Genomic DNA, 16,838 nt, shown 5'->3' with positions numbered 1-16,838 from the left:
AGCTCTGCCTGGGATTCCATGAGACACTGTGTAGGGGGAAGGAAAATGGGTGAGAGCAGTGTATTTTAAACATGAGCGAAATTTACCAACAGGGAGATGATACCAAAAGGGGTTCAGAAGAGCATGGCAAGAAAGACTATATCATGGCTCCTTGTGACAGTTTCCCGCTTCCTCATGACTGTACCCATCGCAGCCCTCAACAAAAATGAATGAATTCACTCGTGCAGAAACTTCTCAATACTATGCAGGTTCCACTCTCTAGATAGTAAAAGGAAATTAGGTTGACAAGGGCCATAACTCTGGCTGTTATCTAAGACGAGTCAGAAATAAAACTTAAAGTAATTAATGGTATGAGTTATTTTTTACTTACTTTATAAACTGTTCCAAAAGCACCTGAGCCAAGTACTTTCACTCTTTTGAGCTCAGTTTCTTTTAAAATACGCAGTTGAGCTTGATTGGGTGCTGTGCCGCTGGGGGTTAAGGGTTCTACCAACTTCAAAACAAAAAGAACACAGATTATATAAATTTCCATTTACCAGCCAGTGCTTCTCCCTCTTCCTCTGCCTGTTTCTCTTCTCATACATACAAAAAAACGCACAAGTACACTTTCATTAACAATAGTTTTATAGTTGAATCACTAAAATTCCCTCAGTGTCTATCTTTTCTCTTCCCATGCTTTTTGCCTGGGTAAATCCAAGTATAAAAGTGTGCCTACCTTGAAGGATACTAAGCTAGGGGATTTTTCTCCCTACTTTTAAAGAAATTTAGGCTGATTAGGGGCTCTCAATCTTACTTTTTGAAGTCCTTCCAGTTTGGGTATCTCCAGCTAAGACTCAGAGATCTTAGTTATGTCCTTATACTCTAACAAAGTTTTCTTTTTTGCTTTAGGAGATTTGATACATAGAAAAATAAAATGCTGCCTTCCTAGCACTTAAAATCTAACTGGGAAGCCAGGACAAAGGGTTGGAAGAGAAGAAAGTAAGTCAGCACAATGCCAGTATCCCAGGACAGTGCTTCTAACACTTTCCTGTACATTTCAATTACCTGACATTCTTGTTAAAACGCAGATTCCGAAAAGAAAAAGCAGCTGGGGAAGCGTAGGACTGTATCTGCATAAGACAGAAACCTTGGACCAGGTCTGAGAGGGATCTTATCATCCCATCTCTAACAGCAGGGCTTTTGGAAAGAGATCTCATGTGTAACTGCAGGGCTTTCTTCGGACTGGGGCCAGCTGCACTGTTCGGACTCCTGGGGAAAAGAGGAGTCCCCTCCCGGTTCGGTGGTGGGTCAGGGGTGCAGTCAGCAGCAGGAGAATCCTAGCTCCTGCCCTGAAGTGCTGCAGCACAGCCAGGGGATCACATTTCCCACGGTATCATTAAGTGCACAGAGTGAGAGTTTAAAATCCAGCCAAGCGTGGAACACAGGACACTGCCGAGCAAGACAGCTGCCTGGTCTGTGCCCGTGGTAAAGTGAGAACAGATCCAAAGGAATGAAGAAAGTCCTGGAAGGTTGCTGTCATCTTTTTCCCAACAACCACCAAGGCGGGACCTCCGGGGTTGGTCCCGGGGGGCTCACAGTGGAGGCGGGACCCGCCTACACCAAACCACACCCCTCTACTGCTCGGTAGCCACTTATCTACTGGAGCTAGACACTTGCTGCGAAAGCCAATGGCCCCCTCATCCACCCCAGCACTGCAGAATTTCCTAGATTAACTCTAGGTCAATTCTTGTTATTATATATATTCTCCTTTTTCACCTTCTTATCTCTTCCCTCATCTAGGCTGGTTACTCTAGTTATTGGTTTGCTTAAAAAGGCATATTTAATCCTTTCTCTTGATGCATGTTCCACACTTCCTTCTTTATTTACTTTCTCTCTCTCTGGAATCTCTGGAATAATCAAGCCATGTAATTTCTCTGGATAATTTTGTTTTCTTTCTTTTTCTTTCTTTCTTTCTTTCTTTCTTTCTTTCTTTCTTTCTTTCTTTCTTTCTTTCTTCTTTCTTTCTTTCTTTCTTTCTTTCTCTTTCTTTCTCTTTCTTTCTTTTTCTTTCTTTCTTTCTTTCTTTCTTTCTTTCTTTCTTCTTTCTTTCTTTCTTTCTTTCTTTCTTTCTTTCTCTCTCTCTCTCTCTCTGTTTCTCTCTCTCTCTCTCTTTCTTTTTTTCTTTTCCTTGCCTCCTTCCTTATTCTCCTTTCTCTCTCTCTGGAGTAAGCCTTTTAGTCTCTCTGCCTGGTCAATGTTCGTTTTCTTTCTCCCATCCTGTCATTTCTCTCTTGGTATATGTTCTTCCATTAGCACCACCTCCACCCAGTCCTTTACTTGCAGCTGGTGTTTCTGGTTTTATGTTTTTAGATTGCTTTTGTTTTGTGGGGTTTTTTGTTTGTTTTTTGTTTTTTTGCTTGTTTGTTTTATTTGTGCAGTTGCATGTCTTTTTTTCCTATTGATTTGTCTGTCTGATTTCCTTTCCAGGACTACTTCAAGAAACAAACCAAACCATACCTGGTGGAGAGTCCAAAACATCACTACACATAGGGAAATAAAATACCAAAGTCACAACAAAACAGAGCAAGTAACACTCTCCAAAAAAACACCTCCTGAATGGCCAGGCCCTGAACAGTGTATGAGCCCCCTTGAATATAGCAGTACTCTCAGCTGCAGACCACATAACAAGCTTTTAAACCTTACAACGGACCGAAAACTAGCCAACATGACGAAACGGAAGAATTCTCCTAAAATTAAATTCCAGGAAGAAGTGACAGGTAAAAAATTGATCAAAACATATATAAGCAACATAACTGAACAAGATTTAGTATAATAGTCATAAAATTAATTGTGGGCTTGATAAAAGCATAGAAGACAGCAGACTCCATTGCTGCAGAGATCAAGGATCTTAAAAATAGTCATGATGAATTAAACAATGCTATAAATAAGGTGCAAAATAAAATGGAGGGAGCCACAGCATGGATTGAAGAGGCAGAGGGGAGAATAGGTGAATTAGAAGATAAAATTATGGAAAAAGAGGAAGCCAAGAAAAAGATAAATTGATCCAGGAGCAGGAAAGGAGATTTTCAGAACTGAGTGGTGCAATCAAATGGAACAATATCTGTATCATAAGAATCTAGAAGAAGAAGAAAGAGAGAAATGGGCTGAAGAGGTACTTGAACAAATCATAGCTGAGAACTTCCCTAACCTGGGGAAGGAAACAGACATTGAAATCCAAGAGTCACAGAGAACTCCCCTCAGGTGTAACATGAATCAATTTTCTGCAGGACATATCATAGTGAAACTGGCACAATAAAAGGATAAAGAGAGAATTCTAAAATCAGCTAGGGATAAAAGGGCCTTAACATACAAAGGTACACACATAAGGGTAGTAGCTGACCTATCCACTGAAACTTGGCAGGCCAGGAAGGAATGGCAGAAAATCTTCAATGTTATGAATAAGGAAAAATATGCAGCCATGAATCCTTTAATCAGCAAGCCTGTCATTCAGAATAGAAGAAGAGATAAAGGTTTTCCAGAACAAACAAAAACAAGGAATTCATCACCACTAAACCAGCCCTACAAGAGATCCGAAAGGGAACTCTATGAGGGAAATGTTGCAAAGAACACAAGGTACCAGAGACATCACTACAAGCATGAAACCTACAGATAACACAATGACTCTAACCCATATTCTTCAATAGTAACATTGAATGTAAATGGACTAAACCCTCCAATCAAAACACATAGGGTATCAGAATGGATTAAAAAAAAAAAAGACCTATCTATTTTCTGTCTAAAAGAGATTCATTTTAGACCTGAAGGACCTGAAGACACTTTCAGATTGAAAGTGAGGGGATGGAGAAATATCTATCATGCTACTAGAAGTCAAAAGAAAGCTAGAGTAGCCATATTTATATCAGACAAACTAGCTTTTAAAGTAAAGGCTGTAACAAGAGATGAAGGACATTCTATAATAATTACAGGGTCTATTCATCAGGAAAGGCTAACAATTATACACGTCTATGCATTGAATTCTGGAGCACCCACATTTATAAAACAATTAATCACAAATATAAGTAATCTTATTGATAAGAATGTGCTAAATGCAGGGGACTTTAATACTCCACTTACAGCAATGGATAGATCAACTAGATAGAGAATCACTAAAGAAACAATGGCCCTGAACGACACACTGGACCAGATGGACTTGACAGATATATTTAGAGTTCTACATCCCAACGCACTGGAATTCACTTTCTTCTCAAGTGCACATGGTACACTCTCCAAGGTAGATTACTTACTGAGTCACAAAGCAACCCTCAATAAATAGAAAGGAATTGAGATGCTAACATGCACACTTTCAGATCACAATGCTATGAAACTTAAAATCAACCACAGGAAAAAGTCTGGAAAACCTCCAAAAGCATGGAGGTTACAGAACATCCTACTTAAGAACGGATGGGTATACCAGGTAATTAGAGAAGAAATTAAAAAATATATGAAAATACAACAATCCAAACCCTTTGGGATGTAGCAAAGGCAGTCCTGAGAGGAAAATACATTACAATAAAGGCCTATCTCAGAACACTAGAAAAACCCAAATACAAAATTTAACAGCACACCTAAAGAAACTAGAAGCAGAGCAGCAAAGACATCCCAAACCCAGCAGAAGAGAAATAATAAAGATCAGGGCAGAAATAAACAATATAGAATCCAAAACAAACAAACAAACAAACAAAACAACAACAACAAAATCCCCCAGTAGATCAGATCAATGAAATCAAGAGATTTTTTGAAAAAATAAACAAAATTGTAAACCTCTACCAGGATTCTCAAAAAGAAAAGAGAGAGGACCCAAATAGATAAAATCATAAATGAAATGGATTTATTACTACCAATCCCTCAGAAATACAAGCAATTATCAGGGAATACTATGAAAAATTATATGCCAACAAACTGAACAACCTAGAAGAAATGGACAAATTCTTAAACACCCACTCACTACCAAAACTCAAACAGGAAGAAATAGAAACTTTGAATAGACACATAACTAGTGAAGAAATTGAATTAGTTATCAAAAATCCCCTCCCCCACAAAAATAAGAATCCGGGACCAGATGGCTTCCCTGGAGAATCCTACCAGACATTCAAAACAGAGTTAATACCTATCTTTTTGAAGGTATTCCATATATAGAAATGGAAGGAAAACTTCTGGACTCATTCTATGAAGCAAGCATTACTTTGATTCCCAAACTAGACAGAGACCCAGCAAAAAAAAAAAAAAAAGAGAGAGAGAGAGAGAGAGAGAACTACAGACCAATATCCCTGATGAATATATATGCAAAAATTCTCAACAAGATAATAGCAAATCAAATGCAACAGCACATAAAAAGAATTATTCACCACAATCAAGTGGGATTCATTCCTGGGTTGCAGGGCTGGTTCTATATTAACAAATCAATCAATATTCTACACCATGTTAACAAAAGAAAAGATGAGAGCTATATGATCTTGTCAACAGATGCAGAAAAAGCATTTGACAAAATACAGCATCCTTTCTTAATAAAAACCCTCGAGAAAGTTGGGATAGAAGGAATAAATGTAAATATCTTAAAAGCCATATATGAAAACCCCACAGCTAATATCATCCTCAATGGGGAAAAACTGAGAGATTTCCTCCTGAGATCAGGAACACACAGGGATATCCACTCTTACCACTGTTGTTTAAAATAATGTTGGAAGTCCTAGCATCAGCAATCAGACAACAAAATGAAATAAAAGGCATTAGAATTGGCAAAGTGGAAGTCAAACTTTCACTTTTAGCAGACAACATGATACTCTACATAGAAAACCCAACAGACTCCAACAAAAGTCTGCTAGAACTGATCCATGAATTCAGCAAAGTCACAGGGTACAAAATCAAGGTACAGAAATCAGTTGCATTTTTATACACCAATAGTGAAGCAACAGAAAGAAAAATCAAGAAACTGATCCCATTCACAATTACACCAAAAACCATAAAATACCTAGGAATAAACCTAGCCAAAGATGTAAAAGATCTGTATGTTGAAAACTATAGAAAACTTATGAAGGAAATTAAAGAAGACACAAAGAAATGGAAAAACATTCCATGCTCATGGTTTGGAAGAATAAATATTTTTAAAATGTCAATACTACCCAAAGCAATCTACACATTCAACACAATCCCAATCAAACTTGCACCAGCATTCTTCTCAAAGCTAGAACAAACAATCCTAAAATTTGTATGGAACCACAAAAGACCCCGAATAGCCAAAGTAATATTGAAGAAGAAAACCAAAACTATGCTTTGCTAGTTTTGGCTTCCTGGAGGAGGTACACTTTAAAATTGGTCTTGAGATAATACAATGCATTGACATGGAGGAGGGTACTACCAATGCTAAGAACAGTTTGGACACAGCATCAAGGAGAAAGAGGAAGACAGAAAGCAGAATGCAACAAGGGTGAGACAGGTCTGCAGGATGAGATTAGGGTGGGAAACACCAGATTGTAAAGTGGGCTGGGTGTGGCCAGATGGCATAAATACAGCTAATTTTATCTGTTCAGTTTAGCTGCCATTCAGCCAGAGGAGATGAGCAAGGAGGGAAAAGTTATGTGAGCAATGCGCCAACTTATTGCCTATGTGAAGGGAAATAAAAACAAAACAAAGAAACAAAAAAACTGTGAGATTGACTCTGGGTACCAAAAGTCTATATCCTATGGTAACATTTTAGGTTTTTATCTATGCTTGAGTAAAAAAGCAAGTGAGAGAAATAGAAGTTTCTTTTTTTTTTTTTTTAAGCTAAGTTAAAGAACTAATCTTTAAACTCAGACAAACAGCTGGTTCTTTCTCAGCATAAGGAAATAATTAAAAGCATTGCCTACTCAAATTGTCTTGAAAACCATCACAGTAGTTCACAAGGTCTGTTTACAATACTGAGTGCATCCTGACCCTCTCTGGCTTGGTTTTTATTATGCTTCTGTGAACATCATGGTCTATTTCAATAGCTGAACAGAAACTTGAGTGTAGGTAAGTGTAATGAAAATTAGCAAAAACTTGGAGAAGATGATAAAAATTATCAATAAATTTAGGCCATTCTCTAAAATTTGACAACAAATGTGCTTCTATCCCATTTTCAAAATTACATTTAAAAAATGCATATAACTGCATTCAACTCACATAAAATAAATCTTAGAATGAATTACAAAATTCTTTGAAAAACTAGAAGAAGAATTGCCTTTAGTGAATGTCCTTTATTTGAATCCAACTTTGCTGTGCAGAATTTGGTTAGTAGGTTATCTTTTTAAATCATGTAACAACTTATATAAAATCATATGGAAGATTGGGGACTAAATTTCAGCACTATGGGTAAATATCTTTAAAATAGATGCTTTGTCCCATGATATTACCTTAATTTCATGTTTTGAGAACTTCACAATTCTACCTGAAATGTTAGTCTTCTGCAATTTTCTTAGATGTCACTTAAAAAGTTTTACAAACACATTTTTCCAGGAGTTTGCACATGATGCCTCTAAAAGAGGCATTGTTTTATTTTGCATCCCAATATGGCAAAAAAGAGGGTCAAGTTTAAATTTGTAGGTTTTATACATTAGTACTGCCACTTGCAGGATTACAAAGCAATTTACCCCCTCCTTACCCCTCATTTCACACATGTGACATAGGTACGGCAATAATTATCTTTGAAGATTGTCAAAAGATGAAATAGGATGTAACATAGCTAAAAACTTTGGAACATTTCCTGCCACATTGTAGGCTCTGAATCTGTCACTCTTCAAGGGATAGGATCATGTCCCATTAACACTTTTTAATCACAGTATCTATCAAAGCATCAAGCTTACAGTGCATCTTAGTAAGTGTATGCTAAATAAAAAAAAACATTTTCTACTTTTATTCATGTAACAGAAGACAGACAATCTGGAGCGAAACCATTTTGGAAAAGCATATTTACTCTAAGTACATTCTAACAATATATCATGCCTTAACAAGTGTTTCACATCTGAGACAGATTTTTAGCTTCAGTAGTTAAGGATTTGAGTTGATCCTCTTAAGAACTCCTCTTCTATTTAGATGACAGAAAATCATAGTTATTTACTCTTCCTGAGAGAAAGATGGGAATTCTTCAATTATCTAATTTAGTGCTAAGCAATAACTTTAAAAAAAAATAGAATCTGCTTATAAAACTAATCAGTATATGTTTATTTAGTAATGAAATACCAATTTAAAGGACATTCTTAGAAAGCACCATATTAAAAAAAGAAAATACACAAAACAATTATTTTTGTAGCAATGAGCCTTTTCTCCTTGTGGTTAAGGGACAGAATTTCTTTTCTATGTATACAGTCACCTAAATAGCCACTGCTGTTCCAAGCCCTCAGCTCCTCTCCAACTCTAATTTACTTCACTTTTTACAATCCTCTCTACAGCTGCCCCAAGCTGGCCATGTGGGAGAATTCTATCTGCCTACATCATCCTAGCTAAACTGAAAATAAGCACAGCACATGTGTTGTGTCCAAACTTGTATTGATGCGCAGGGTTGAAAAATGATGAAGTTGATATATTTGCAAACATCCAGCTCAAGTAAGAGTTACTACTATTTTTTCTCATGTATGTAATTGACTACCTATCTTATGCTTAAATATCTCTATCGATGAGACAAACCATTTGAAGTTTAGATAGACAACTCCAATTAGAAATTCTTTCCTCTGGGTAACTGGAGGCACTTGAACATTTCACATGATGAGAGAGCTAAAATTTTATTCACTATAAGTTTGCAAAATTTATAAATGAATATTCTCATTTCTGTCAGTGGTAAGAGAAAAAGTCAGACTGTCACACTGACAATGAGCAAGAAAACAGACCCAGGGAAGGCTAGAACAGAATTGCTCTGAGTTTTTCAGACAGCCAGGGTTGTGTGTATCAGGAGAAAGAAGTAAGATGCAAGTTGAGAAGGATCTGGAAATGCATAGTTTTCTGCAATTGTTTTTCCCCTGTAACCTGTACAGTGAAAACTACCATCTTGTATGCTAGAGAACTCAGTGTGGCAATGTAAAAGAAATTATAATAATTTGTGGGTATTTTGAATTTTCACAACAACTAACATGCATAATATTAAATGATTCCCATAAACTGTGTGGTAAGGTCTGTGTGATTACAATACTAAGCTTTATCCTGTAAGCTCAGCTTTTTACTGCTGGGATAGTGGGAACAGTGGCTATCAATTTAATGACCCTAATTAAAGCATAAATTGCTTGCCTTTCTGGCTTTATTTTCAACCAGAAAAATTCTCTCTAACATTTTTCTAGTTCTGCTGTTGAGATATTCTCCACCCAGATATTTTCTAGTTCTGCTACTGTAATATCCTAGAACTTGCCTCTGGAATTCCTCTCCCAAAAGAAACAGATATGTCTTTTCAATAAGATCTGTTGTTCAAAAAGATAATAGCTTTGCCCCTTGGTATTTGTCCTTTTTAAGCCATGAAACTGCCTTGACTACTTTTCCTATATACTCTGACTTTTCATCAACTTTGTATATAATATAGTATGAACTCTAAGCCCTTGGCAGGAAACTGAACAGCATTTCACTTGGATTAAAAAAACTGAGTATCATCTAAACCTTCTAAAACTAATGAAAAGCCCTAAACACATGCAGAGAGGAAATAAACACCTCACCTCTGTTTCCAGAAATCTTCTCAGGGCTCTTTTCTTTTTGATGCTCTTCCTTCTAACATAAACTGCAAATGTTAGACCTACGATGACCAGGATGAAGAGTCCGCCAATGACCCCGGCTGCAATTAGAGGAGTTCTGCCAATCAGAAGAGAACAGGAAAATAACAAATAAGAGGAGAGACAAGACAGAGGAAGAAAAAGAGTGGTTGTGCGATACATTATCCACACACCACAAATCTAGTCAGTTAGAAGAAATACAAAAAAAAAAAAAAATGCATTAAAGCTGTCACAAAATTTTTCTCATGATAAAAACTATTCCCGTTTTTTGTTTTGCTTTGTTTTTTAAATAATAAACCATGCACAGACAACTAATCTTTGTAGATAAGCAGCCACAACATGCCACTTGACGAAATAAAAACAAAAATAATAAAAATAATATATATACATATATATAAGCATATATATGTATATATATATATATTACACTTAGTAACAGTATGAAGAACATATGCCAAAATATTGATATATAAGCATTTTAAATTGTTTTAATTTTACTTGTATCTATAAATAAATAGAAATATATTTTAATAATATTGTTGTGGTATATAATGATATTTTCAACATTTTCTCTAAAGCAGACTTTCTCAACAGTGGCACTATTGACATTTTGGGCTGGATACTTATTTGTAGCAGGGGACTGTCTCATGCATTTTAGAATGTTTATCAATATCCTTGGCCTCCATCCACTAGAGGACAGTAGCACCCACATTCTTGAGTCATGACAGTTTCTCTAGATACTGTCAAATGTCTGCCCAAATCACTGCCTCTTGAGAACTACTGCTCTACAGCAAAAATGAGTGGTCTGGAGATATATGAACCCCACAGTTCTGGAGCATGATGGTACTGATAAGAGAGATGTATTAACAAAAGTGCTGTTTCAAACTCTGGTAGGCAACTTTGGTAGGATATAGAGCAGGGAAAAATAAAGAATTGAGTCAGATGGGTTTTCAAAGTTATAAGGACAGAAGTATTATTATCAAAAAAGTGTGCCTAAGCATCATATACACACAGTAAAGGTCTACACATTAAGTATTGCATTAAAAGGTATAAATAGGAAGATGAAATTAGAAAGAATTAGAAGAGATTTTTCTTTTTAAATTGTTTCTTTAATATATTATTAGCTAAGATATAATTTTGAAAGTGATCACTTATTGTTTTCTAATGTAAATTTTTTTCCTTGCTTGAAAAGTAATATTTATGATCTTAACTTCTTGTTCTAGAGTAGAGTAGTATCTATGAGCTTTCTGTGGTCAGAGCCCTGAAATATATTAATTTTATATGTCATAGTAAATAGCCCAGAGTAAAAACATATAGGTATTACCTAATGCATATGTGACCAAGAAGCTGTGATAGATACTCCCTGAATGTCCATGCTTTCCATAGTAAAGTATTTTATACCTTATATTCCTATTTTCAGAAGAATCTACTCTATACAGCTACATTCTTTTAGGAAAAAAAAAAACTACTTGCTGTTGCAAAATAAACTTTTGCTCAAAGACACATCAGAAATAATGATAGCAGATGATGCTAAATAAAATTTTAAAATTTTAAAGTGCTCTTTAAAAAATCTGTGTAACTTCTATAAATGAGGCCATGTCTTTTAAAGATTATGACTGTCATATTGCTGTATAAAACTACAGAAAAACTTTAAGAAGTATTTCATCCTAAAGGTTGTTTCCTGACAGCTGAAAGTACTATAGCATACTGAAATGTTGCTATAATTCAACTAGATTTTCCTAAATGAATTTTATAAAGATATAAAAATCTATGCTGAGAAAATTAAACTGTAGTATGGACACAAACTCATCATTGTGATGTGTTTTGGCATGTGTAAGATCATATTTTTGAGCATGGCAGTTAAATATGTATCTCAGAAAACATTTTAAGATCTCAGTCCAAGGCATAATTTCTAGCTCAAGTGTTTCACATATCCCTGAAAAAGCCATTACTACACAAAGGGTTGTATTTTTGTTTCTTCTGTCCAATATTTTTATTGCAAAGTATTTATGTATGACTGGCAATAGTGCTCAACATTTTGTTAATTGTAGATTTGAACTAAACTCTAAATTTCTTCTACTTATCAATTCTGCAAAAGAATAAGTGGCATGAATTTATGAAAATAGATGTCAATGTCACTGTAAATTAACATAAAATGTTTTATTTTGTTGTTTTCCATTTTAAGAAGAATCATTTCTTTTTTTTAATTTTTTTTAACGTTTTATTTATTTATAGAGGAGAGAGAGAGAGACAGCGTGAGCAGGGGAGGGTCAGAGAGAGAGGGAGTCACAGACCGAAACAGGCTCCAGGCTCTGAGCTGGCAGTCAGCACAGAGCCCGACGCGGGGCTCGAACCCACGTACCGCGAGATCATGACCTAAGCGAAAGTCGGACGCTTAACCGACTAAGCCACCCAGGCGCCCCAAATCATTTCTTTTTTAAGTTTATTTATTTTGAGAGAGAAAGTGCAACTAGGGGAGGGGAACAGAGAGGGAGAGATAGAGAACCCCAATTAAGCTCTAAACTTTCAGCACGGAGCCTGCAGGGCTCAATCTCACCATCAGAAACCAAGAGTCTGACACTTAATACACTAAACCACCCAGGTGGCCCAAGAAGAATCACTTAGTAGAACAAAATAAGACCTCTGCTTCCATTCTTTTCATCTAATTTGGATGGATATTAATTGCGTGTCATTACTACTTAGCTTGGTCATGGCAATAAACACAAAACACTCAAATACACAATAGACAATAATTTTTATGTATTTCTTATTAGCATTTACATTTAATATTCTCACAGTAGTTCCTTGGTTGATTTGCCTTTCTTTACCTTTTTTCTTTCTTACCACTCTGCAGGAAAGGCAGTGGTAAAAACTTGAAGAAGGACTAGTTCCTATACCTTAAAATCTTACATAGATATTTTGTTGGACATTTTAGGTAGTCAAATCCTTCATATTTTAGAAGTTACTCTTGAAAAATAAATCATAAACCACAAGTAAGCAACTGTTCAACTGAGAAAGGGGGAATATTCTTTAAGACAACTTGCATGTTCTCTTTGGTAAGTGACTAGGGGAAAAAAAAGATACTGTTTTGATTATAAAGACTTACTAGTCATAACAACAAGATGTGAAATGCAATCCTGGAGTGAACCTTAGTTTTGGCAACAATTTCTATAGACAGTTTTTAGTAAACTTGAGAAGTTTGATTATGGATTGATTAGGTAGTAGATAAGATATAAAATGTTTAGCCATGAAAAGATATAGGCCAGAAATTTTATAAGATCGGGTTATAAATTTGTTCTGCAAACAAGTAGAACTTAAATTAATCCATTCACGTGTGTGTGTGTGTGTGTGTGTGTGTGTGTGTAAAAAGTCTAGAGTGATATCCAATGAGACACTAAACTGTTCTTGTCTTTGGATAGTATGATTATAGTGCTTTTATTTTGTATTTTTACTAATGGGATTTTTAAATTTTATACAATGTATTTTTCTTTGGATATACAAGTTTGTTAAATTTAACAAAAATACAGAGAAATGAAAATTGTCTAAAAGTTTAATTTCATAATAATGGGCTTGTTTTTTTTCCTTTACTGTTTACTTTGTATTTTTTTAAATTAAGACTTGATTTTGCTATCCCCTGTCCACTTTTACAATGTAAGTTCTGCACATAGTACCATTCATTTTTGTTTAATGTGTCTGAGACATTTCCCACTCACTATGTTTTGAATAATTAACATTATGTTTCACAAGACAAAGCTAATTTGTAAAGTTAATATTATTTACATATTTCCTACTCCCTCCAATTCTGATGAACCCTAGATATTTGTAGGTATAGGATAGATGCCCATTTTTCCCTAAGACTTAATGCTTCAACTCTTTATGAGAACCCTTTGGATAAAGAGGATATAGCTACATAAGTTGCTTTAATTGCTGTATATCCTTTCTAGGTATAAGGCTGGCTATTACCAACTAAGCCATATTTCTGAAAGACAGTGCTTTCTTTCACATGTGAGTCAAAGCAGCATCTTAAAAGGTGGAGATATGACACTATGCACAAGATCATAAGGGTCACACGCCAAGGGATCCAGAATATTCTGCCATCCATTATCTGTAACATGAGTATTGTTTGTTGTCATTTGCGTGTATATTAAAAATTTATGGGACCCCTAAAGTATAAAAGGACACTTCAAGTGCCAACTGCAAGCTTAGATTAAAAGGATATAATTGGGGGCGTCTGGGTGGCTCAGTCAGTTAAGCTTCAGACTTTGGCTCAGGTCATGATCTCACAGTCCATGGGTTCAAGGCCCTCATTGGAGCTCTGACAGCTCAAAGCCTGGAGCCTGCTTTGAGTTTTGTGCATCTGTCTTTCTCTGACCCTCCTCTGCTCATGCTCTGTCTCTGTCTCTAAAAAATAAATAAATGTTAAAAAACTAATTAAAAAATAAATAAAAGGATGTAATCAAATGATAATTTACCTTATTTTGTGATTCGGAAATACTATAATGAAACAGACATTCCCCCACTACTAATAAAGACTAATATAATAAAGATTTTGAATCACAAATGAACTTGGCTCATTTATTTAAAGCATATAATTTGGCTTTCATAATTTCATTTAGAAGTTCAGAGACAACGTAGTGTATTATATTCTATTGCTTTGAATGCAATTATCTGTTTTATTTTTTTATTTTTATTTTTTTAATGTTTTTTTTTTTAATTTTTTTTTATTTCTAGGAGAGAGAGAGACAGCGTGAGCAGGGGAGGGCCAGAGAGAGAGGGGGTCATAGACTGAAACAGGCTCCAGGGTCTGAGCTGGCAGTCAGCACAGAGCCTGACGCGGGGCCCGAACCCACGAACCGCGAGATCATGACCTAAGTGAAAGTCGGACGCTTAACCGACTAAGCCACCCAGGCGCCCCTGCAATTATCTCTTTTAAACAGTTATCTATAAAAGAGTAGTGCCTCCCAAAACTATATTATTCACATAATAAGATACATTCTTATAATTTATTGTTATATTTGAATCATGTTATTCCTCACTGGAGTATATAATATGTGAGAGAATATATGAAATTTGTTTTTATAAACATCCAAATATTTCTCCTTCATTGATCTGTTTCTTTCCAGATCAGGTCAGAAAAAAAAATGTAGTAATATAATATAGTGAATATAATTTTTGATTAAAATTCAATGGCTCTATGGGGCGCCTGGGTGGCTTAGTCGGTTAAGCGTCCGACTTTCGCTTAGGTCATGATCTCGCGGTTCGTGGGTTCGAGCCCCGCGTCGGGCTCTGTGCTGACTGCCAGCTCGGAGCCTGGAGCCTGTTTCAGAGTCTGTGACTCCCTCTCTCTCTGACCCTCCCCTGCTCACGCTGTCTCTCTCTCTCCTAGAAATAAATAAAACATTAAAAAAAATTAAAAAAAAAATAAAATTCAATGGCTCTTAAACTATTATATCATTTTTCATTTAATATCAAGGGTGGGCTATACTCCTAAAAATATACAGCAATATTGTTCTTTAAAACTGTAAACTTAGTTAATTTAGTTTGTAAATTTAGTTATTTTGACTAATATAGTCATTGTGAAGAATGCTAAATCTATAAGATTCTTTCATAGGTATTTCACCAAATAAAAGGATTTTACTTTTATGATATAGGCTTATTTTTCTTTTTTCTAGAATACAGAATAATTTTCAATATAGATAAGGGAAAAAACCTAAAGTTCTATAAAACACTGATGGTACAATTTACAACGAACAATATGACTTTAAATCAGTGAGCTACACTTTGAAACTTCTACATTAAATTAAATGTTTTGGAGATGGGTCTCAAGATTCACTGGATCAGACTTAAGAGTGGGTTTACTATTTATGGGCACTACAGATTAAATAGAATTTTTAAAAATTTACATAGGAGATAAAAATAAACTAACAACAGGCTAGTCAGATAATTTTAACAAGGTATTTGTGTATAATAAATTTTAAATAAAATGGTAAAATAGTGTCTCTAACATTATTATATTTTGTTTACGTTTCAAATCTACATGCTTTTTCCTTAGAGTGGCATATTATGCTGGAAAGAGGTTTTACAGTCAGACCAATCTGAGTTTTAGTTATGTGTCTGCCTGTTGTGAGTGTAGTTCTTCTGTCAAATAACTCAGCTTAAGTAGACATAAATATATTCTTCACATATGGTAATAAAAAATAAACATGGCAGAGAACTATCTAGTCTTTCTTAGATTTCTGAGATCCAATGACTTTGCCTCTAGATTCTGCCAAATAAATAAAACTTAAAAATTAAATAAAATCATATGCCTCACTTTGGCCAGGACAATTTATATTTGTGCTAGTTTAAATATCAATAGTATCCCACTGATTCTCAAAAGCGGGCTTGTGTGAGTGGTAAATCAAATACTTAACTTTTTAAAAAAATTTTAATGTTTATTTCTTATTGAGACAGAGAGAAACAGAGCATGAGTGGGGGAAGGGGCAGAGAGACAGAGAGGGAGACACAGAATCCCAAGCAGGCTCCAGGCTCTGAGCTGTCAGCACAGAGCCGGATGAAGGGCTAGAACCCACAAACCACGAGATCACGACCTGAGTCATTCGACCTGAAGTCGAATGCTTAACTGACTGAGCCACACAGGCACCCCTCAAATGCTTATCTTAACTGTAGACCAATTTAGAGTAACTAGGGTACCTTAAAATAACAAGTCTTTATATATAACACATATATAATGTGTGTGAGTGTAAACATTGTGTGTGTGTATACTAACACACATTCATATAAGAGGGTATTAACAGATTTACTTCTTAGGAAGGTAAATTAATTTTGCCTGTAGTAATCACATATGTAATTTAAATGGATGTTTCATAAATTAGGGTCAGATGTTATGATTCTCTGCAACCTTGTATTTTCCTTAAAACATATAATTAGGTAGCTTCAGCTATTTTCTTTTAAAAATATAATCATGTAATATTGACTATCATCCTGTACCCAGTCTTCCTTCTGAAAATCTTATAGTGGTCATCAGATAAAAGCATGAGCCTGCCATGAACCAGAGGTTAAATGTATCCTCAGCAATGTGCTCCATGTTTCCTA

The 16,838-nt window shown here is 35.4% G+C and overlaps 1 protein-coding gene across 1 annotated transcript in view; it reads right to left on the bottom strand.

The window, feature by feature from the left end:
* ERBB4 (erb-b2 receptor tyrosine kinase 4) overlaps nt 1-16,838 on the bottom strand; it is a 722,586-nt gene that overhangs the window by 198,224 nt on the left and 507,524 nt on the right. The window contains exons 20-21 of the mRNA XM_039252967.1: nt 9,690-9,822; nt 371-493 (exon numbers count right to left, since the gene is read on the bottom strand). Coding sequence (XP_039108898.1) covers nt 371-493; nt 9,690-9,822 — 256 coding nt within the window. The remainder of the gene's footprint in view (nt 1-370; nt 494-9,689; nt 9,823-16,838) is intronic.

The sequence above is a fragment of the Hyaena hyaena genome, unplaced genomic scaffold (genome assembly GCF_003009895.1).
Source record: "Hyaena hyaena isolate Hyena2069 unplaced genomic scaffold, ASM300989v1 scaffold_435, whole genome shotgun sequence".
Classification (NCBI taxonomy): Eukaryota; Metazoa; Chordata; class Mammalia; order Carnivora; family Hyaenidae; genus Hyaena; species Hyaena hyaena.
Note: the sequence above shows the minus strand (reverse complement) of the source record. Positions and strands in the feature narration are given on the sequence as shown.